This window comes from Sceloporus occidentalis, unplaced genomic scaffold (assembly GCF_023333645.1).
Source record: "Sceloporus occidentalis isolate IW3139 unplaced genomic scaffold, rSceOcc1.0.p SCAF_9, whole genome shotgun sequence".
In the NCBI taxonomy this organism is placed as follows: Eukaryota; Metazoa; Chordata; class Lepidosauria; order Squamata; family Phrynosomatidae; genus Sceloporus; species Sceloporus occidentalis.
In genome coordinates, this window is record NW_028316989.1 from 39,857,021 (window position 1) to 39,879,389 (window position 22,369).

At 39.1% G+C, this 22,369-nt stretch overlaps 1 protein-coding gene across 1 annotated transcript in view; it reads left to right on the forward strand.

Moving 5' to 3' along the window:
- TRPM7 (transient receptor potential cation channel subfamily M member 7) overlaps positions 1-22,369 on the forward strand; it is a 54,352-nt gene that overhangs the window by 20,710 nt on the left and 11,273 nt on the right. Inside the window, exons 12-29 of the mRNA XM_089539001.1 lie at positions 320-454; positions 2,026-2,079; positions 3,415-3,555; positions 4,058-4,192; positions 5,810-6,090; positions 9,544-9,772; positions 10,847-11,002; positions 11,239-11,382; positions 11,475-11,603; positions 13,142-13,426; positions 14,041-14,215; positions 15,926-16,052; positions 16,244-16,428; positions 16,754-16,886; positions 17,768-18,471; positions 20,291-20,367; positions 21,047-21,106; positions 21,300-21,396. Of these exons, the coding sequence (XP_089395127.1) occupies positions 320-454; positions 2,026-2,079; positions 3,415-3,555; positions 4,058-4,192; positions 5,810-6,090; positions 9,544-9,772; positions 10,847-11,002; positions 11,239-11,382; positions 11,475-11,603; positions 13,142-13,426; positions 14,041-14,215; positions 15,926-16,052; positions 16,244-16,428; positions 16,754-16,886; positions 17,768-18,471; positions 20,291-20,367; positions 21,047-21,106; positions 21,300-21,396 (3,247 nt within the window). The remainder of the gene's footprint in view (positions 1-319; positions 455-2,025; positions 2,080-3,414; positions 3,556-4,057; positions 4,193-5,809; positions 6,091-9,543; positions 9,773-10,846; positions 11,003-11,238; positions 11,383-11,474; positions 11,604-13,141; positions 13,427-14,040; positions 14,216-15,925; positions 16,053-16,243; positions 16,429-16,753; positions 16,887-17,767; positions 18,472-20,290; positions 20,368-21,046; positions 21,107-21,299; positions 21,397-22,369) is intronic.

A 22,369-nucleotide genomic window follows, 5' to 3' on the forward strand; every position in this document is an offset into this window, starting at 1 on the left:
TTCTTGGCAAGATTTTTTACGGGGAAGGTTGTTTTTGCCTTCCTTTGAGGCAGATTATGTGTGATTGGCCCAAGGTGTGAGTTTCCAGGGCTGAACAGGGATTTAAACCATGGTGTCCAGAGTCAAACGCTCAACACTGACACTTAAATTCATTAGGTTTGGCTTTTAAAATTTTACATCAGTAAGTTCTGGTGCTTCAAGAACCTATTTCAAATGCAAAGAAAGTATCATAAGATTTTAGCTCATTGCTTTTCTTTTTCAAGTTTCGTATTACCATGCATTATTTAATTCCATTGTAAGAATTGTTTTACATCTTCAGGTTGGATCTTTGGAGCAGGCAATGTTGGATGCTCTTGTGATGGACAGAGTTGCCTTTGTGAAGCTTCTTATTGAAAATGGAGTAAGCATGCACAAATTTCTCACAATTCCAAGGCTTGAAGAACTTTATAACACTGTAAGTTAATGGAAATTCTTTTGCAAAATTCCTGAACTCTGTTTTAAAAAATTATAATGTAAAAGTGGATGTTATAGTTACAACTTCTATTTGAGAGGGGGGAATAAACCCTTTGCATTCAGTGTTGGATACTGTGTCAACAATGTCTCTTGCACTAATTGTTTGGAAATACAGTTTCAATGACAGATTGTTCTTTTCATATAAATAACTTAAATAATGGTACAGAGCCTGAAATGCAAAATGTGAGCTGCCATTCTAAATGCACAAAGGTTGCAAGCCTGTATTTTTAGTTTTTAATTCAAGAGCCAACCTTCAACATGTGTATAGAAATAATTTTAAAATATCTTTGTGGAAATGACACAAGAAAGACTACATGATGCAAGCTTGAGGAACAAAGGATTGCTTTTGTTGAAGAGAATTTCTTAAATTGTGGGAGGTGTAATAAAAATTAATTTGCACTACAGTTTTATGGAATTGGCACCTACAAATCCTAACTACATTTCAGAATACAGGTTTAGTCTCTCTTATCCTAAATGCTTGGGATGAGAGGTGTTCCATAATTAGGATTTTTTTTTTCATTTTGGCACACTTTTATTTGCATATACATAATGAGACATAATGAGGTTGGTGAGAGACTAAGGATCTGTGAAATGGCAGAATGTGTGTATTCCTGCTATTTTACAGATCCTCGGCGGGATACAGACTGCCAGAAAGAGGCGCGTCCCCAGCTCCTCTCTTTGCTCTGCAGGAGCACTGCAGCAACCAAATTGCGCAGTGCTCCTGTGCAGCAAAAAAGGAGCGCCAAGGAGTGGCTCCTTTTTGTGGTGCACTTCCGCCTCCCCAAAGCAGTGGCGCAGGGACGTTGCAGCTGCACCACCCTGTTTGGAGGCGGCACAGCTGCGACATCACCAGTACGTGCTGCGCCAGGTGGGCACACTGCAGCTGCGGTGCCCTCGTCATGTATGAGGGCTGCTGGGCGTGTGGGCACTTTGCCCACCAGGCAGCCCTTGCATGTGATGAAGGCACTGCAAAGGCCCGTCTGTTCCGGACCCTTGTGTCTCTCTCCAGCCTCAATTCTCTCTAGCTTCGCAAATGCAGTACATGTACATTCTATAGTACATTGAGCTCACGCCATATGCAGGCTTCACTTCTGCAGCTTTCAGCATATGCTGAAGCCGCGGGAGAATTTTATCAATGACATGCATGCTGCTTGCATAAGGGAAGGGAGGAGGACTGTACTAGTGTTGTAGGTCAAAACGTTGTAGATTTTGGAGTACTTCAGTTTTCAAAATTCCAGATAAATGATACTCAAACTTTATGGCCTTTGAAATAATTGCAGAAAGGGGCTTTGAGAAGAAAGCTGTTTGAAAAGAAAGCTGACCCCTCAAAGAGGTCACGACCCACAGGTTGAGAATCGCAGCTTTAGAGTGTTTCTATTTTAATAAAATATATAAATGACAAGGCGGAGTCTTGGTATTTTGAATGCCACAGTTTGAATTTGCCATTGTACTGGTGTTTTGTAACATGCCAGAATTTATCTGAAATTCTGTATTTTTATGTTCCACCTCAAGAAACAAGGCCCAACAAATCCTGCGCTATTTCACCTTGTCCGAGATGCCAAACAGGTACAGATTTTAATTAATAAAATACTTTCATGATTTGCATGAATAACAAACTAAATAGCGTTTTCTTCCTAATTCATGTTGACTTTATTCACTCATTATATAAATTATACAAAGAGTCGACTGTTACACCATCATCTCTACCTGGTCATCTCTATGGCCAGTAGAGATGAGATGGCGCACAACATGAGTGAGCTGTGCAATCCTGCAGTGCTGTGTAACTAAAGACATAATAAAAATAATTCAGGATCCAACTGAAGTTTAATTTTCAAAATGTCATCCATCAAATTATGGGTTTGAGTCCAATAGTTTTTAGCTGTTTCACAAACCCACCACATACAAAGAAAAGTTCTTCTGTTTTGTAACATTTCCAACACAACTTCGAGGAATCTTTATACGTCCTAGAAATCTTTTTGGGGTTAAATACCAATGGTACATTATTTTATTAAAAAATTCTTTAAGATCATAACAAAAAAATTTTTTGATCCTGTTTAGTGTGTGTGTGTGTGTTTAGCCTTGTGAAAAGTTTTGTTTGCTGTTAGATGACTTTTTTGTTGTATTTTTTTAGATATTGAAAACTAGTGTATGTTTGGATGGTTGGTTGCCTTAATAAAATATTTTGAAAAGGTGGGGGTGACAGAGAGAGGGAAAAGCAGCATGATAGGTTTATGTTGAGATATAGGATTTGAGTCAGAGCTAGATAATGAAACTGATGGAGAAGTCATAACAGTAGTAACTGAAAAGAGCACAGACTTGTGCCTAGTTGGGTTGGCACATAGGGATAAACCCCTTCATGGTGGATTGCTCCTGCCATCTTAGAATGAACTTTCATGGCCTCATTCTTTGTATCCCATACTTGGCTTTCTGTGCTTTTCTTATTGCTAAACATAATTTGCTGTATTGTTTGAATTGACAATGTAAACATCTTGCTTCCAAAAAAGTAAATTTTTGAAATAATTTGACCAGAATAGACAGTGTGTAAGTGTGGAGGGAAAAGTGGTTGTTCATAACTCTGTACATGCTACCACAGATAGTTTAGCCAAAGCAAACAATGGTTTGATATTATATCTAATTTGGAAAGCTGAATCATTGATCCCAGTTGCCCAGCCAGCAGTGGTTGCTCTATGTGTTAAACCACATATCTTTCTAAGGACTGCTCTTTGAAGTCTTTTTAACTAGACACATCAAGGTTTGGACACAGACCCAGTCGCACAAAGTGCATGTGCTTTATCATTGGGATATGGCTCTTCCATTACTATCTTTGTCGAGGATGATGATATGCTATAAAGAGTCTGCAACATTTTTAAGTATTCTGAACTAATGTCACCTTGTTCGCAGGGAAACCTTCCTCCAGGATATAAACTTACTTTAATTGATGTGGGACTTGTTGTTGAGTACTTGATGGGAGGAACCTACAGGTGCACTTACACACGAAAACGCTTCAGAGTAATATACAACAGTCTCAGTGGGAGCAATCGGGTATGTGTTTGCTTTGGAATGACATATTTAATCAATTCAAACCACCTACTGTACATATTCTAACTGGAGTTGGAAGAGTATTTCTCTTTCCAACTTTAAGGGCCACATTGACATTTTAACTGTTCTGCTGTACAATTACAATAATACTGTTCGGTGAGTTAAATGCTTAACTTGACTGAATTGTGTTTTTAAGTGCCCACTTTGTTTACATTATCTCAGCAAACATAATCTTTTAAAGTGGCCTATATTATTGTAGCATTGCATGTGAAGTTTGCTGAAGAATTTGAATTTTTTTCAAAGACTCCTAATTAGCAGCTAGAATAGCTAGTATACTATTATCTTATTAGTAACTTACAAACCAGTTAGGTTTTGCAATCTATTTAGGAAACATCATAATATCACATAATGTAGACACTGCTTAAATGTGCATTATACACTGTAGTATTTTTTTTTTAAAATTTTCTTTATTTACAATTTTATTTTCTTTATGTTCAATTTTCAGCGTTCTGGGCGAAATGCTTTGGGCAGCACCCCTCAACTGCGTAAAAGCCATGAACCTTTTGGAAACAGGGTGGATAAGAAAGAGAAAATGAGACATAATCACTTCATCAAAACTGCACAGCCTTACAAACCAAAGGTATGAGGCACATAGTAGCCTGCTGGAGGAGATAGATATCAAACAGAGAGAACAAGATTCTTGCCTTTTTTGGTTTGATCATGGTGTGTACCAAGAAGCATATAAATAGCATTGTGTACTACTTGTAACCAATAACATTTTGAAGAGCAGATACAGTAATTGAAATTGGAGTTGCACAAGTGATGGAGACAGTTCAGACAGCAGCAGCAACTTTTGACATGTGCAAAGGAAATGACAACTTTTAGAGTTGGCATTTTCTTCCTCCAGCTAACTGAAAGCTCTCTCTTGGTGACCATGGAACATTGCAGTGCTTTTCTCTTGCTTAATAGAGCAAGATTTAAGGGATATTTTTGTTTTGTTGGCTTTCATGAGACATTTCTTTGTAGTAAGGTGTCAAATTGCATCAACCTTTTTCTTGGTAAAAATGCATTCATCTTTTTGTCCCTCTCGCTCTGATATGTTTACCTTGGTTATCTACAAGAGCCTTTTAACTTATTTATTAGAAGGGTTTATATTTTTTTCCTTTAACAGAATTTGGCTTCTTCTCTCTGTTACTGGTACAACAGTCCAGTTTCTGCAGATTTGACCAAATGTTTTAACCACCCAGTAGCTGAAAGTTCGGTGTGTAATCTACATAAATAGAACATTGACATATACAGTCAGCCCTCCACATCCACAGAATCTTTATTCATGGATTCAGCCATCCATGTCTTAAAAATATTTTTAAAATATATAAATTCCAAAAAGCAAACCTTGATGTGGCCATTTTATATCAGGGACACAATTTTACAATGCCATTGTATTTAATAGGACTTGAGCATCCATGGAGTTTGGTATCTACAGGAAGTTCTGGTCTGGAACTAAACCTCTGCGGATACCAAGTGTAATGCTAACTAGCTACAATATAATGCCTTTACAATATTGAAGTCAGCTAATCAAACCAACATCTGTTGAACACATTTAGATGTATTGGTTTAATTTTTTAAAAAAATTGTTTGGGGGTCTGCCTGCCTATGTTTGTATAGTTTGATATGATGATGATGATAATGATGATAAAAATAATATCTCGCCCCTTCCCCAAAACTTGGACTCAGGTCGGCTCACAACATTAAAAAACAGTACAGTTAAAAGCATACAAAATGGTACATTAAAATAGAATTAAATTATTACAGTATTAAAACAAATTACATGTTAAATACAGTTAAAAAGATAAAAAAGTTAAAATATTTTAAAACAATACAACATTCCAGCCCATGCTTTAAAAACTTTCTGTTTTAAATACCTGTCCGAACAGGTAGGTCTTAGTCTGCTGGCGGAAGGCCAACGAGTAGAGGGCCATTCTGGCCTCCCTGGGACAGAACAGTGGTTCCCGAACCTTTGGTCCTCCGGATGTTTTGGATTTCAGCTTTCATCATTCCTGACTGTTAACCAATTTGGCTTGGGCTTTTGGGATCTGACGTCCCAAACAAATGGAGGACCAAAGGCTGAGAACCACTTCTTTAGATTATGGACACTGTTTTATAGTACAGCTGTCCACTTTACATAAAGCTGTGCTCCTGCCATAAAACCTTAAAAATTGTACTATTTTCCTTCCTTTCTTTTTCTTTTTTAAAAAAGGCCGATACTACTGCAGATGAAGGAAAAAAGAAGAAAACCAAAGAAGACATAGTAGACATTGATGATCCAGAAACAAGACGCTTTCCTTATCCTCTTAATGAATTATTGCTGTGGGCAGTACTAATGAAGAGGCAAAAAATGGCCCTCTTCTTCTGGCAGCATGGTGAAGAGTCTATGGCAAAAGCCTTAGTAGCCTGCAAACTCTATCGTTCAATGGCCTATGAATCTAAACAAAGTGACCTTGTTGATGATACCTCGGAGGAACTGAAACAGTATTCCAAGTAAATATTTTATCGTACTAAATATTCTAGAAGCCATGGATAAAATTTGCAAGTTGTGAGAAGTGCAGAATTATACGTTTTAATCTGGTTTCAAATAGTTATTTTTTCCATTTATTACACTGATGTCCTGCATTTTACTTTAGGAGATTAAAGTGGCTTGGGTTGCCATGAGTTCAGTTTGGCAGCTAAATAATCTTTGTTTAAAATTAAGCTTCTTGTTTCTTATTGGTTGTTTTTGGGGTGAAATCACATAGAATAAATCAGAAAAGCAAGGTGGAGCTGTCACTGATCAAAATATTTTGAAATCAATGTTCTATATGTTTTTGAGTATTTTTGACCCAGTAAGATATCAATTCCTATGCAAGCTATTCAGCAGCAACCCTCAAGCTACTAATGAACAGGCTGAAGTTGCAGCTGACACCAGGGTCCACCTGCCTTTGACCTCTGTTACGTCATCTTCTGAGTTTGGGTCTGACTGACTTGGCTGCCATCCCAACACAAAAGTCTCCTCTGAAGCTTAGTTAGTTGGAGTAGATCCATCCTCTCCTACTGATGATTTTTGAGACTTTGTAGACCAAATGATGTGGATGGCAAAGTTTCTAAACCTGATGGTAATGCAGTCCCAAATACAGATTGATGATCCTGTGTTTCTAGCTACATTGCACATGCTTCCATACCTTCTATAGGTTATCAGCAAGTCTTGGTTGACTCTCTTCTAGATCCTCTAGCTCCAGCAGGATAGAGGCTCTATACAGAATTCAGGATTCAGACAATCTTTGGCATGGATAATACCCTAAGCCTAATTCAGTTATCATCAGTGCGGCCCAGTCCCAGGCATCTTGACATCTTCACTAAACATGAGCTGATAAACAAGGTAAAAAATTGGACTAGATGGGCAAGGGACTCCATTCTTCTGCTGTCCTCTTCTGCAGGATCTCTATCTACCTCATCTGTATGTCAGCAGTTACTTTGTAACTGTGTACTTTCGTTACCTCTGTTTGGGAGAAGTGTTTTTTGAGGAGGGGAGATCAAACTCAGATATGAAGACCATAGAGCAGTGTTTTCTGCTACAATTTGAGGCACAAACTGGCTGGGCAACACATTATGACTTCCTCTCATGGTACTGACTGTGGACGTAAAGCTTTGTTTGGATCTGGAACACTTCAAAAACATGCCTGGTGGAGGTCATCAGGTCGCTTTGATCAGGTGTGTTTGGTTATTGAAGACTTGTCCTTCAGTGATGGTGGACGTGTTGACACTGACAAGAAAGAGCAGACGCAGAAAATGTGTTGTACTGTCAAAAAGTATGGGTTCAACCCCCGGTTCAGCCTACTTCAAAGTCCAAGTACACGTGGTACAGATATGACTTCACCTCCAAGTGTACCTACACTGCCTCTTGGGCTAGTATTGCCATGCCTCTCCACTGTCTTCCAAAGCTGTGCAGAAGTCTTCCGTTTCTGCCCCCAAATTCAAGTCCAGTCACTCCCAAGAAATCTCAGAGCCTTTGACTTCTACCAGGATGATTGCCTTGCCACCACTGTCCATCAATGCTTGTCACTTCTGTATCACCCTTTCACAACAGGCTCGTGAAATTCCACTCGGCTTAAGCCTCCATTACCTCAAATGTGTGGATCCTTGATATCACGGCCAGAGGCTATGCCATCGAATTCTGGAAATATCTTTCCTCTGATGTCCTTCAATCCACACCTCCCACCACCACATCCTTTCACATAGGTTCAACACAGGGTTGCTTGGAAATTCTGTACACAAGTCTCTTGATTGGTGGCTCCTGTCCATCAACATCTATGTGGGCATGCCTTTTCTTCTGCCTCATCCCCACTCTGCAGGTTACTTTGGATGCTTCTATGAGAGGTGGGAAACCAACTCAGAGGGGCTGATGATGAAAGGAATGTGGTCTGCCACAGAATCGACCAAACATATCAACTCTCTCCAAGTGTTAGTGGTGTGGAAAGCTCTCACAGCTTTCAAATCTGTATTCCAGAACAAGAACAAGAAGGCTAGCTTGAAGAAGAAGAGCCCTCCCTCCATGCTGTTATCATCTGGCCTAGGGGAGAGTGAAAAGGTAGGCCCAACTCCCATCAGGCCTAGCCTGAAGAAGAGCCCTCCCTCCATGCCATCTGCTGGTATAGGATCCAGTGTTGCAATGGAACCTGGATCTTGATTTGGCTCAGCTTTACAGGAAGCTATTTGATCCTGTGGCTGTCCTGGAAGATCTTCCTGATCACAACTGTGTCTGCCAGATAGGCTGGCAAGTTCTGTGCTCTCCATCTGGATCATCCATACCTGAACTTTCACCCTGATGGTGCCATCTTGAGACCTGACATCACTTTTTTGCCTAAGATTGTGTCTGCTTTCCATGTCAACTATAATAATAATAATAATAATAATAATAAATTTGTATCCTGACTCTTCCTGTGTTGGATAGAGGTGGATATTGTTCTCCTAGCTTCCATGGAAAATCTTACTTCTGCACTTGAGAGGAGGATCCACTGCCGACCTTCTGCATTGACAGGACTATGGCCTTTCTCACTTCACAGAGGGTCTTAGTCTGCTACTGCTCGGTGAAGAAGGGACTGCCTGTTTCATCGTAGTGCTTTTTAAAATGGGTTGTGTCACCCATCCATCTCGCCTGGCTTAAAAGGGCCCTCCGCCTTGAATTCGAGCCCATTTTCCATGGGCTGTTGCCACATCCTCAGCTTTCTGGCTGGTGTGCCACTTGAGGATATTTGTCGGGCAGCTACCTGGTTGTGACCAATGATTTTTATCTCTCACTGCATAGCGGACTTGAGCTGACACTGCATTCAGGAGATCTGTACTGTTTTCTGCCATTACTTGATTGTATTATTATCATTTTGGGGTAATTCTACTTTCTCCACTTTGATTCTTACTGTGTATTGATGTTTTAGGTTCTGTTTTTTTGAAATTTGTTCAGTATTGATATTACTTAGCAGTGGGATGAGGCATTTTGCTTACTTTTGGTGTGTTGCATTGATTTCAGTGTTCAGTAAATTTCTGATTTGTTTGCAATGCCACTCCCATCTTGTACTTTTGTAGCTTGCTGATCTCCCATTGGTGTGAGTCGCAGAGATCACAAAGTAGGAGGGTTATTGCGATACCTGTAATTGTAGCTGTTTGAATCGTCGTCTGTGAATTTTCACAATCTTGCCCACTCTCATTGTGTGCTGCCTCTCCTTTCGATTGTTGCATCAGCATCCAGTGGAGCTGACCGTTTTAGTGGGAAGCCCTTATATAGAGGCGTTGGAGGTGGGCAGGGTGACTACCCAAAAACGTATGTAATGCTCTAGAATGTTCTGAATGGTTCACTGTACAGGCACAAGTTAACCCAATTTGTGTGAGTTCACTCAAATAACTTGTTGTGTATGCACATCTTCAACATGGGTATATTTTGTGATCTTTCTCCTCCACCTCCAGTGAATTTGGACAGCTGGCAGTTGAACTACTAGAGCAGTCATTTCGGCAAGATGAAACTATGGCTATGAAGTTGCTAACATATGAGCTAAAAAACTGGAGTAATGCCACCTGCCTTAAACTAGCAGTATCTTCACGTCTTCGCCCTTTTGTAGCTCATACTTGCACACAAATGTTGTTGTCTGATATGTGGATGGGAAGATTGAACATGAGGAAGAATTCATGGTACAAGGTAACTTGTTTTCGTATATTCATGTTTAGTGAAATCAATCACTTTTATTATCACTGTAATAATGCTTAAATGAAAGGGGAAACACATTGAATCCTCAGTGTATTCTTTATTTAGGCTTACATAAAATCAAAGCTGTAGGTGATACTTGAATGAACAATAACTCTTCTTTTGATGCTTTATTTTTTTAAAAAAGGTACAGAAAGGTAGAAGGCAGAAATCAGGCAAGTAGCTCTTAACCAGAGATGGATATTTAGATCATCATGAGAACTAATATACTACTAAAAATTTAGTGGTGAAACATTAACAGACTGAAACCCCTTTGTAAAATTTTAAATGCCATTAAGCTTTCTACAGGTAGTAAAGTAAAATGTGGTGTAGAAATTGTTTATGTTAATATTTTCAAAGCCTAAGATGAGCAAATGAGAGGGCCAAATGAATTTGGAGAAATCACTAGGATATGAATGGGGTGTAAGTTTTCAGAATGGTGTAATATCAAGGAAACCGGTATAGTCTGGATTAACAGTAGCAGAGTTGCATTTCTCTCTATGTGTCATACTGAAAATTTACTCCACCATGTCATACTATATTAAAATTCTCTAAAAGTGCAGAGTTGTTACAAGGACAACCTAACACATCATTTGAAAACAGAATGTACTGTTGTCTGTTTTATGTTCCAGTTTGTCACCTCTCATTTGCCTTTGCTAGTCTACTAAGTAAACCCATTTTCCTAAATGAAGATGGGTGTGCTCCTGAATTTAAATGTATGTATATATATTTAATGGAAGTAGGATGACTAATTTAGTTAACTTTGTACATTGGCTGCAGAAGGCAGCAAGCACAAATTAAAATAATGGGTACTACAGATATTTTCTCCTCAAGAGTAGTATGAGGCATCCTGTGCATGTTTGTACATTTTTAGAAATGTACTTCTACATATTTTACTTGCTACCTGACAGAGTTTGCTGTAAGGCAAGGTGCAGAGGCTTCTGTGTGCTGGGTGGTTTTCTTAGTTTCTTTAATTATACCTCTAAATTGGGATTTATTTTTATATAACACAATCAATAAATCTTACAGGTGATACTGAGCATCTTGCTTCCCCCTACCATACTAATGCTGGAATACAAGACGAAGGCGGAAATGTCCCATATTCCTCAGTCTCAAGATGCACATCAGATGACAATGGAAGACAGTGAAAACAACTTCCAGAACATAGCAGAAGAGATACCAATGGTAACTCCATGCACATGTGTACGCTCACACACAGTTGATTGGATGCAGATTGAGTCATCCTTTCAAAGCACCCACTGAAATCAGTGAGATAGTTAGTCATGACTGCCTTAAAGTCCTTTGACTTCAGGGGGCCTTCTTTAAGGATGACTAAGTCTCAGTCCCATTCAATATTTTTATCAGAAAAAAACCTAATTATAGCCTTCATACATAGTTTTATAATGTATTTTTTATGTTAGGAAGTGTTTAAAGAAGTACGGATCATGGACAGTACTGAAGGGAAACATGATATGGAGACTGTAATAAAACCCAAGAAGCTACCCATAACACGAAAGTTTTATGCCTTCTATCATGCACCAATAGTGAAGTTCTGGTTTAACACAGTGAGTTGCTTTTGCTTTTGCTTTTGCTTTTGTGAATCTACTTTTTCATGGAATTTTTGTACATAACCTTTATGTACATGTTGTTTTTCTAGTTGGCCTACTTAGGATTTCTTATGCTTTACACCTTTGTGGTTCTTGTGAAGATGGAAGAGCTACCTTCAGTTCAAGAATGGATTGTCATTTCATATATTTTCACATTAGCTATTGAAAAAATCCGTGAGGTAGGTTGGCATTTGTAGCATTTGCACTGTTTAATTTACTGATATGTATCATGAGATTTTTAAAAATAATTTCTGGATAAGGAATGTGCTTCTAAAATGCAGTATGCAAGGGCTGAAACCACACTAGTGATAATTGCTATACAGTATAGGAATCAGGCGTGCAATTTGTTCATGTATGCTGTTTATGTACATAGAAGCATCAGCATTTTTCTGGTCCAAAAGAGAACTGTGTATATCCAGTGAGCTATGTAGGAAAGCATGCACTGATTCCACCTTGTGCTTTATTTTTACCTGTTATGAAGCATAGCCATTCATAGCTAGTATTAAACATGCCACATCATGTACATTTGCATTGTTACTATGTGTGTGTCTAAACTGTAGTGTAGTCACTGAATCCTAACAGAATAGATATCAAAAGTTGTGTTGATATATAACAGAATTACCATGGATTAATAGAATCATAGAGTGGAAAAGACCACAAGGGCCATCCAGTCCAACCCACTGCCATGCAGGAACTCCCAATCAAAGCACCTCCAACAGATGGCCATTGAGCCTCTGTTTATCCCTCACATATAGACCTCAATCCTGTATGGTCCAGCATACTGTACGTACTACATTACAGTTGGTGATTCATCAATCCTTGAAACTCCCATGGAGTCCTTGCAGCCATCCCAAACCATTCCACGCCTTATAAACGTGGTGGGGAATTGGAGAAGAATATGTGTATGTTCCTGCAGATGTGAAATATATTGCATCCTCCATTGAGGTCCTACTGAAGTCACAGTGGATGATATAATCATTTCAGGTCAGGCGATGGAGATATAGTCAGAAACTTCTCTGATCCTTTGCCCCCTTCCACCAGGTATGGAACGGTTAACACTGGGCCTCCAGTTGACTCAGTGGTAGGTCTAGGGGTGCTGTGGAGGGGAGTAGCAACGTTTGTATTGACCAAAAAGAGACAAATGCAGGCATATCATTGACACTTGTATATACCACTAAGGGGAGGCCAGCCATAGTTGCCAAACACAGCATTAGACTTAGTGGATGAGACTTATTCCAATATGAAGCATAGGGTGAGGACTAGTGTCTACATTTCTCCAATTTTGCAACTTCTGTGGACCTGTTCAAATGATGTTGATGATTTGGTTTTTGTTTTGTTGATTTTTTGTTGTTGAGAAGTGATACAGATGCTTTTCTTAGTTACAGAAGGATATTGAAGTATCAATGGTTGCTTTTAAATGATAGTTTATCAATCAGAGTCTGCTATAGGGACATTTGCATCACCTTGTTCCTGGATTAAATTCCTCTCTAGCCTTGCTAGCCTTAACAATGATTTTATGTTATGTGTTTACTGATTCAGACTGTAATGAGTGCAAACCAATGTCACCTGTAACTACTTTGTGGAAGAATGTCAGATTGTGGCTTCACTATCTTTTTTGCATGGATTGCTTCAGTTCATATATAACTACATGTGATCTGGCTCTTAATGATGTAAGACAAAGCCAATTGTGCTCAATTTCTTATTATTTTTAAAACAGATCTTTATGTCAGAGGCTGGGAAGATTAGTCAGAAGATTAAAGTGTGGTTCTGTGATTACTTCAACGTCAGTGATACAATAGCCATTATCATCTTCTTCATTGGTTTTATATTAAGATTTGGAGCAAAAGGGAATTTCAATGAAAATACGTATGAAGTAAATTATGTTTTTGTTGCTGGAAGACTAACGTACTGTCTGAATATAATCTTTTGGTATGTGAGATTACTGGATTTTCTGGCTGTAAACCAACATGCTGGACCTTACGTCATGATGATTGGGAAAATGGTAAGGTTTTTTAAAATACAAATAAATTGGTGTGTTTTTATTGTCTTTAAATTTTTTTAACTCAGACTTGTATTAATTGTATTTTGAATTCAAACATGCTTTAAGTGCATCCAGAAATAGCAACAAAGCCATTTTTGACCTCTGGTTGCTGGCTACAGCCCCCCCTCCCCCCGTGTAAAAGAAATTGGATGTATGCTTGAGCCCCATTTACAAGTAATGAGGCTCATGCTTGCGGTGGTGCGGCAGGGCGCGCCATTGTTCCTTCCGGCGCTGCTTTCAGCATATGTGTATGCTGAAACCATATGTCGCGGGCACACTGTATGTTCTTTTTCTGGGCATAGAGCATCCCAGTGTTTGGTTTGAACTTCCCTCTGAGTTCTTAGATCTTATGGAAGAGGTTGTTAACAAAAGGTTACAGGATCTTAAATCCAGCTTACTGTCTTGTAAATATTGAACAAGATGTCAATTGAGTGATTTGAAAGATTAAATGTCAAAAAGCTTCATGTGTGGTTTGAAAGAAACCAAGAAAGTGAGTAAAGTGTTGGGATAAAGTGCTCTCCTGAACTGTAATGGATTCTTTCATTTTCCTTTACTCTAAATTCTTTTTTTAACAGGTTGCCAACATGTTTTACATTGTAGTGATTATGGCACTTGTTCTGCTCAGTTTTGGAGTCCCCAGGAAGGCAATACTTTATCCGAATGAAGAGCCATCCTGGATTCTAGCAAAAGATATAGTGTTTCAGCCCTACTGGATGATCTTTGGTGAAGTTTATGCCTATGAAATTGATGGTAGGATTTCCCCTCTTTCTGCTCCTTCTCTTATGTAGAAACTAGATCTTAATTTGTTGTTTGATAGTCATAGATTCACTTTTGAAAAGAGATTATCTTGGTAGACTTTAATATATGTATTACATTCAGATACTCTTTGAAATCATGTGATTATTTTTTTAAAAAAGTAATATAAATGAAATGTTTGAACATTTTTAAAATCTGTTACAAAACTTTTTTTTTTTTTAAAAATCATTTTAAAAAAAGTGTTGCATTGTTTTAATGGTCAGCATTCTGTTAGGGATGTATGTTTGTATACGTTCCTTCAAGTTGCCTGTCAATGTATAGTGACCCCATGCATTTCATAGGCTTTTCTTATTAGGCAAGGAATACTCAGGTGGTTTTGTCAGTTCCTTCTTCTAAAATATAGCCTACAGCTCCTGGTATTCATTGGTAGAGGATTGGACTGGATGGCCGTTGTAGTCTCTTTCACCTCTACAATTCTGTGATTCTAGGATTCTATGATTGGTGTTCTCCCATCCAAGTACTAACCAAAGCTGACCCTGCTAAGCTTCAAAGATCAAATGAGATTTGGTGCCTTTATGATATTTAGGGACACACACACACACAGATTTCCCTTACACATGTGGCTGTTCTTTTGCAGTTGCTTGGGGGTTGGTATTCCCTGTCTCCTTCTACAGTACTTAGAGTCCCCTCCAGCTTACTGAAAAATATCTGAAGCTCCCTGTGTGGCCATAACCAGACACTTCTCTGCTTGCCATGAAGCACAGATTTGCTATGCAAGGTGGCTGCAGGGACTTTTCTGTAAGTTGTGGGAAGGTTTATAGCTCAGTGTATCATAGAACTACATGCGTATGTTTACACTGTACCAAGGGATGTTGGATTGCAGCCATTGTGCCTTGGGCACATTTGCTCTGAAGGCATATAAATACTTGTGACGGAGTCACTGGGCAAACTTGGTTTCCTGACAGTCAATTGAGCTGACTGTGATGGAGAGGATGCCAGGGAAGGAGTAGATATAAAAAGGAGGACTGAGTGATTGGGAAGTCGATCCAATGGAGTTCTGTTCAGGAGAGTTCAGTGCAGTGCAGAGTGTCAAATGAGGGGAAGGTTAAGAGAGTTTAAAGGAGTTGAAAGGAGGTGAAGGGAATTGAGTTGAGAGAAAGATACTGAGCAGGAGAGAAAAGTGTATTGGAGATTGTAAAGAGGAAACTGTAAAATGCCTTCACCTGTATTATTTATATAACCATACACCTTGGAACTATTATACTTAAATTAAATTCTTGCTAAATGTTAGTCAATAAAGTCAGTGTTTATTTGTTACAATAGAAGCCTCTGGCTGTGTGAATTCTAAACCATATCGGCACATAAAAACACTCTACCGAAGAGACTAAAATTATAAGAGGAAGACACTTGGGACCCTAGCCCTTATACATTTAGGGAACGTTTATAAGGGGTGGATGTTGGGAATGTGTCATTGACCAGGCGCCTTCTAATAGTAAGGAAGAGGTAAAAGGTAACCTGAAGGATAGATAGGAAGTCTCACATCACAATACTTTAATTAAACAAACTTCTCAAATGTATCCCAAAATGCTGCGTTCAGGTAACACTGTGAAACAACATATGTGAAGTAGTATTTTCATTGTTTCTTGTTTGTGTCTTCAAGAAAGCTGTAAATATCTAATAGCGTTTTAATTTTTATTCACTAAGCATGTGCAAATAATTCTGAAGCGAAACCACTTTGTGTGACAGGATCCTGGCTGACACCATTTCTTCAAGCCGTCTACCTTTTTGTACAGTACATAATCATGGTCAATCTTCTCATTGCCTTTTTCAAGTACGTATACATTTCATGTGGTAGTTTGATTCATAAATAGATGCTTGTAGTTTCATGTGAAATGTGAAGATGTTCCACTGATGCTACATTTTCTGTGACATTTTCCAGTATTGTATAGATGAAAATACAAAATGACTGTTAGTAGGTTTTAAGATCATTTTTCATACCTTAACCTCTTTCTTCTTTTTCAGCAATGTATATTTACAAGTGAAAGCTATTTCCAACATTGTGTGGAAGTACCAGCGTTATCATTTTGTTATGGCTTATCATGAGAAGCCTATCCTCCCTCCACCTCTGATTATTCTGAGTCATATGGCATCCCTGTTCTGTTGTATATGCAAGCAAAGAAAAAAAGACAGAACATCAGATGGGCCAAGTAAGAACTTGTAAAAAAAAATCAGTGTAGTCCATTCTTTCTATTATATAAAATACAGTGATTGTTGTATGAGGAGTCAGATTATGTTTAGAGCTTTATAAAAATGTCTTTCTGCTGTTCATAACCCTATAACGTAACAAATTAAGAGTGATATTTCATTTTAAAAATGCCTGTGTAGGATTCTGCTTTCTTTTTAATGTGGGCTTAACTGGTGCCATTCACTTTTATGATCACACATGTCTTCATACCATTACCCTCACCCTTTTTTCTTCTGTGTGCCAGATGACTGACAGGTTTCTAAAGCAGATTTTGTCTCATTTTCCAGAATTATTTCTAACAGAAGAAGATCAAAAGAAACTTCATGATTTTGAAGAGTTATGTGTTGAGATGTATTTCAATGAAAAAGATGACAAATTCCATTCTGGGAGTGAAGAGAGAATAAGAGTAACCTCTGAACGGTAGGTTACTTTATGCAGCATGTGTCTTCTGCCAACTGAGGACAATCTGTACATTTGACTAGGTGTGCTTTAGTCGAGAAAATTTGCTGTCTAAACCTAAATTTATAGGTGCCACAAATCTATCTGTTAAGATTATCTAGATTGCTGGAAAATTGTAGATCATTGTTTTTCAGGTTATCTGATGAGGGGAACTAGCAATTGTTTTTTCTTCTCCAGTATGCCAGGGACCGGCACCATATTGGCTACAGTTATTCTTTCTTTCTTTCTTTCCTGAAAGGTCTCTAGGGATCCATGAGTTAGTGGCTTAGAGACCAGCACTGACCCAGGGACCATCACTTCACTACAACAGTAGCACTGTTATAGATTGTTGCTTCACTCTAGGCTGAGTGATAAACAACCTTTTCTTTCTGCTTATCTTTGCCTCTGTAAGATGCTGGAAGGAAAAATCCAGCTTGATAGGCCATAAGTTATAAAATATTTGTTGTTGGGTTTTTTTTTTTTAAAAAAAAGTAAAATAGCATTAACTTGATATATGAGCCATCTCAATTTCTTCAGTCATTTTAGTAGATTTCTCCTAATGTCATCAGGGGTGGGCATGTGAAGGCCTCTGGTAGCATACAGCCCCAAGGGCTGTTTTTGTGAGCTCCAGGGCCTCCAGGGATTTTAAAACTCTCGCAAGTTTTTGTGAGGACATTTTTGCTATGTTTTTGGACATCCCGAGCCATTTTAGGCTTCTAGTAACTTCCTGTTGTGATTTCGTTAGTACTCAAGACCTTAATTATTTTTTATGATGTACTTGCAGTCCTGTTGCAGCACACAGTTCACAGATCTATAGCTTACAATGAAGACATATTTTGCTATCTTTTTTTCTTCCTCTCCAGTGTTGAGCAAATGTGCATCCAAATTAAGGAGGTTGGAGACAGAGTCAACTATATCAAACGTTCACTGCAGTCTCTAGATACCCAAATAGGTCATTTACAAGACCTATCTGCTCTTACTGTGGATACCTTAAAGACATTGACTGCACAGAAGGCTTCAGAAGCTAGCAAGGTTCACAATGAAATTACACGGGAATTGAGTATTTCAAAGCATTTGACACAGAACCTCATTGACGACGATCCACTACGATCTTCCGTGTGGAGGAAGCACAGTATTGGCAATGTGTTTGGATCTTCTTTGCCCCAAGGAGGCCTTGAGAGTAATAATGCTGTGCTGTGCAACATTTCTATGCAAGATGAAAGAGATTCTGGACATAAGATTATTGGTCTCCCCAAGGGGGATGAATCCAACTTTCCAGGGGCAGGTTCCTCAGGCAGTGCCTTAGTTCCAAGAGCTCTTTCTCCCCCAGAACTTCGTCAAAGAGTACAGGGTACAGATTTATCAAAATGCTGTAATAAAAATAAAAAGACAGGTAATTCTTTAAACAGTATGCCACGTCTAGCATCTGCAACAGCTAAACTTTTTGTTAGCACTCCTTCTCAGCCAAGTTGTAAAAACCATTTAGAACATGCCACAAGGAATAATGAAGTTATAGTCCAGAAGCCTGGTGAAGGAGAGAATACTGTTGAATTTGGTGCATTTGTGGGTAAGTATAACAAGCTAAACTGTGTGCTTCTAAAAGTTTATATTCATTGCTGTGATTTTCCTGCTTCTGCTTCTGTTTTGTATGTCATCACCTCTCAACCCTGTGTTGAAGTGGGAGGCTATGTTGAAGTTGGAGGCCATGGATTTGTTTGTGATGAAAGTGACACGCCTAGTGAAAGCTACTCTGACAAACTGAATCACCATTCCTCTTCCAAGTTGAAGAATGACACCAAAAATAAATTACAGTTCTTCTTCATGGTCTCTGTGCACTCATACAACATGCTTATCTTGTGCCCGCGCACAGCCTCTTCAGAGCGTTCCACATACATTCTAACTAGAATTTTTGTGGTAGCCCTGGCTGCCCCCTGAAACTGCCAGTTCCTTGCAGGGAGCAAGGCTGCTTGAGCTATAGAATTCAGATTATCCCTGATGAAACGAATCCGACAGGTTGAAGTTTGGACCTGCCTGTGTTCAGACAGAGTCCTACATTGTCTAAGGGACTGTGCAGACTGCCTCTAAGGGGTGGCCTGCAGACACCACCATTTTTGCCAGATTGGGTCTGCGGCAACTGCACACTGCAGTCCCGATCTGGCCTTTCCAGGGCACAAAAAAAAAAAAAAGCTGAAAAAAGCTGTATGGCATTTCTTTGGAACTGCATCCACAGTGCCAGAGGAGCGCCGTGATGCCATGCACCGTGGGGCTCGTCCTGTAGAAGCTACGCCCCAACTCCGCCCAACCCTGCCTTTAAGGCCAGTGTGTACAGGGGGTAAGAGAGTCAATATTGTCTGCTCATGGTGCAGTAAGGCTTCCTTGGAAGAAGTGACCACCAATCAGTTGTTAATCTATGGCTACAAGATGACCCCTTGCTGTCAAAGAAAGGCACCCACTACAGCCGTGACCTTTGTAACGACTTAAGGAGGAGTATTGAGGCTGAACAGTAGGACTCGGACCTGTATGCAATGCATCTGTGATATGGACGAACCAAAATGTGGAGGTACACATCCATCCAGAGTGATGTACCATTCGCCTCTCTACAAGAGAGGAAGGATGACAGTGTTGCCATTCTGATGTGTTTTGCGTGGATGTAGAAATTCACACCTGCCAAGTCCTGGTGCCAATGAATTCCTTGGATAGAGGACAGGTGCCTTGTGGACACGTTTATAATTAGTTGAAAGGGGGAAGAGCTCAGTAACTTAGCATGCTAACTGTCATTTTGTCATTTGCATAGATATGAAAATCCCATGTGCATTAACCTGAACCATATGATCTGTAAAACAACATATAGAACTCATTATTCAGGTGAACATGCCTTAGCCTCTGTGCATGTGTGCTTTGTAAATATCAAATCCTGTGTATGAACAGCAGGTGGAGCAAGGGCATATCAACACAATACCGATTTGTCACTTCATTGACATTCTGGATTTTAGAGAAGCTCTGTGTATTCTGAATGGTATTCATATGTTGACGGAGAACATCTCATATGCCTATAAATATTTTTTCTTATCTTTTGAGTATGAAGTTCTGATTTAGAATATCTGCAATAGTGAACTGCTCTTTTTCTACTTCAGTCACATTTAGCAAAAATACCAAAATCCATGTTTTGTTTTAGAGAGATTTTCCTAGATTATCACTATAATTGTGATGACACAAGTGTACACTTTTATGTAGGAAAAGCAATCGTTCCTAAATTTTAACTTACCATTAAAATACCATTCCACGTGCTTTTGGATTCCAGCAACATTTTAATAAGAATTTACATCTGTTTGATACTTTTCTTTGTGTCTCTGCTTTTATTTTTCTATGTGATGGTGGTACCACAGGTCACAGAGACAGCATGGAATTGCAACGATATAAAGAAACAGTAGTTAAACATAAAGAAAAAAGTGATAGTATTAAGGTAAGAGGGTAATCACTGTGGATATTTAATTATAGGATAATCTAATATGGGAGCTGTCCTACACTACGAATAGATATATGTTGATTGTCCTTTACTAAATAGCAAGTTCGTATGTAAGCCTAGTGGTGTGGCTGTAAATCAGAAAGTCCTAGGCTGAGAGATTTGTTGAAAGTTTTGAGAGGAGTGATAACACAATAGAGCACGTGTTTTGCAAGCAGAAGGATAGAAGTTCAGCTGTCTGCATCTTCAGGTTCAGGTAGCAGTTGGTTGGAAAGCAGTTGCCATTCAGAAAGAAGTAACACTGATCTAGGTGGCCAAATTTTTTGACTGTGGTCCTTTTACTTTGTTTTAATATTTTGTGGAATATCTTCCTGATGATAAAAGCTGTTTGACAGTGGAATGTGATGCCTCAGAGAGCAGTAGAGTCTCCTTTGGAAGTTTTTAAACAGACTGGATGGTCAGAAGTGCTTTGATTGTATATTCCTGCATGGCTGGGGATTGGATTGGATGGCCCTTGAGGCTTTTTCCAGCTTTAAGATTCTATGATTCTAGGACTACAATCTTGCAAAAGTCTTTTTAAAGTATTTCAGCTTGATATCACTGGAATCACAAACAATTTCTGAGCTATAAATAAGTGGTATAATTCTACTAAAAGCCACTTATTTTTATCTCTGTCTAGGTACAACAAGAAGACTTCAGAAAAGCAATTTTGGAAAGCATGGAAACAACTAAGGATCAGGTAAAATTTAGAGTTGTTTTAATCCAGTTCTTCTTCATTGCATGAAATATCATAGACTAATGTTTCATGCCACTTCTAAAAGCAAGGATATCAGCCGTTTCCCTTTTAAAATATTATGTAACACATTGGTAACACAAAGCACATGTTTTAGTGGAATAATGATGAATAATATGTCTATCTCTTTAATACATAGGGCAGTAGTAATACAGAAGGCAACCTGAGGCCTATTAGTTCACATGGTAGCTTTACTGGTGATTGTGCAAGTTCACTAGCAGCACGCTCAGAGCAAAGTAAGTATCATAAACACTTTTGTTTTTAGCCTCTGAATTCTATAATGTGGTATTAACACAAAGGTAAAGGTATTCCCCGTTGACAGGGTTGTCAAGTCGTGTCCGACTGTAGAGGGCAGTAGTCATCTCCGTTACTAAGCCGAAGAGCCAGCCTTGTCAGAGACCACTCTGTGACCATGTGGCCAGCAGTTTACTGAAGTGATACCTATTTATCTATTTGCATTTGCATGCTTTCAAACTGCTAGGTTGGCAGAAGCTGGGATTAGTGATGGGAGCTCACTCCACCATGTGGCACCTGGGCCTTGAACTGCCAACCTGTCAATCTTGTAATCAACAGTTAAGAGTCAGCATCTTAACCACTTGAGCCACCGTGTCCCTTATTAACACAAAGCAGTTCATAAAATAAATTATTCTTGGTTAAGATTTGTATTCATAGGCTTTGAAAGCAACTAAAGTCTAGCAATTTTGTCTAGCAACTAAAGCTTGGGACCAGTGTTACCCAAAATGTTGGGGTCCTGGGAGGTAACTCACAGTTGACTTAAACAGTGGAATTGATTTAGTTCAATAGGAAGCAGTGAGAGGGCTTTGTTTAGCTCTTCGGGGAATGGGGTCAAAAGTTCCCTTTCAGGGTGTACACATCTGTAAAGCGGATTGCTCCATTACCTGTCTTGGGGACACCATCCAGATGTTGAGAGGATCTGTCACAGAACCAATCAACCAATCCCTGGAGTAGCGCCTCTTCTAGAGGGGCTCCCCATTCTCCAAGCCAATCAAATTGTTTTATAGGTGGCAACAGACACTCAAGCTCTGCTCTAGCCACAATAAGACTGTATGGTGTGGGAGCTTTGTGAGGCTGCCTCTGATAGTCCACCCCACATTTTACTAACTCTATAGTCCATTTGACTTTGCCAGAGAAAATGAATTTTATGGGCTTACACAAGCACTTGAGGTTCTGCCTGTGATGAATTCGCAA